This window comes from Nannochloropsis gaditana (genome assembly GCF_000240725.1).
Source record: "Nannochloropsis gaditana CCMP526 unplaced genomic scaffold scaffold310, whole genome shotgun sequence".
Taxonomy (NCBI): domain Eukaryota; class Eustigmatophyceae; order Eustigmatales; family Monodopsidaceae; genus Microchloropsis; species Microchloropsis gaditana.
Genome location: NW_005803643.1, coordinates 16,343 through 17,024, shown reverse-complemented (window position 1 = coordinate 17,024; position 682 = coordinate 16,343). Strand labels below are relative to the sequence as shown.

The 682-nt window shown below is 56.5% G+C and overlaps 1 protein-coding gene across 1 annotated transcript in view; it reads right to left on the bottom strand.

Moving 5' to 3' along the window:
* The window catches only part of NGA_2120800 (uncharacterized protein), a gene marked incomplete at both ends in the record, with an annotated part of 665 nt that extends 630 nt beyond the window's left edge, over nt 1-35 (bottom strand). The window contains one exon of the mRNA XM_005855036.1: nt 1-35. This exon is cut by the window's left edge and continues 630 nt beyond it. Within this exon, the coding sequence (XP_005855098.1) occupies nt 1-35 (35 nt within the window).
* Nucleotides 36-682: the final 647 nt, after the last annotated feature.

Here is a 682-nt window from a genome sequence, read left to right as displayed (position 1 = left end):
GAGGAGGAGGAGGAGGAGGAGGAGGAGGAGGAGGAAGGGGGGAGGATCGTAGACTTTCCTCGACGGACCGGCACTGTGACCGCGCTCGTTGGCTCTGCTTCATATTCATCCTCACTGCTGTTCCTACCGTCGCTAAATTCTTCGTTTTCGCCTTGAGGAGGCATGTCTGGCCGCGATGACCGAGCGCAGCGGCGGCGGGAGCGGCAGGGCAAAGGGCGAGGCCTCCACCGCCCCTGAGAGCAACCTAGCACCAGGGAAAAATAAAAAATAAACAACCACATTACACCCTTATCATTTATGGTACGATTGCCCACCTTTTCATGGCGCACTACCGCGGTCTTAAGAGGACGCGTGGGCCCGTTTGGTCAGGACTTTGGTCAGCGTCAGACGAAAAGGCGAATTTGAACTTTCTACATGAACGGCTACAATCGCTTTTTTCTTGTAAAACAATGGACACTTTGTTGACTCACGTACACCCGGTGGCATGTCCTCTGTCAACTACACTACAAGATTGGGCACGCAAAACTTCTGACCGTGTGGCGGCCGTGTGGCGGAGGCCTTGTGCTTTTTGTTACGGTAGCACGGCGCTGCGTATGGAGTCAACCTCCCCCCCCCCCTCCTCCTCCCTCCCCTCCTCTGCATCCACGGTCATCGTCCGCGTCAAACGCCGCCGGGAACAAGC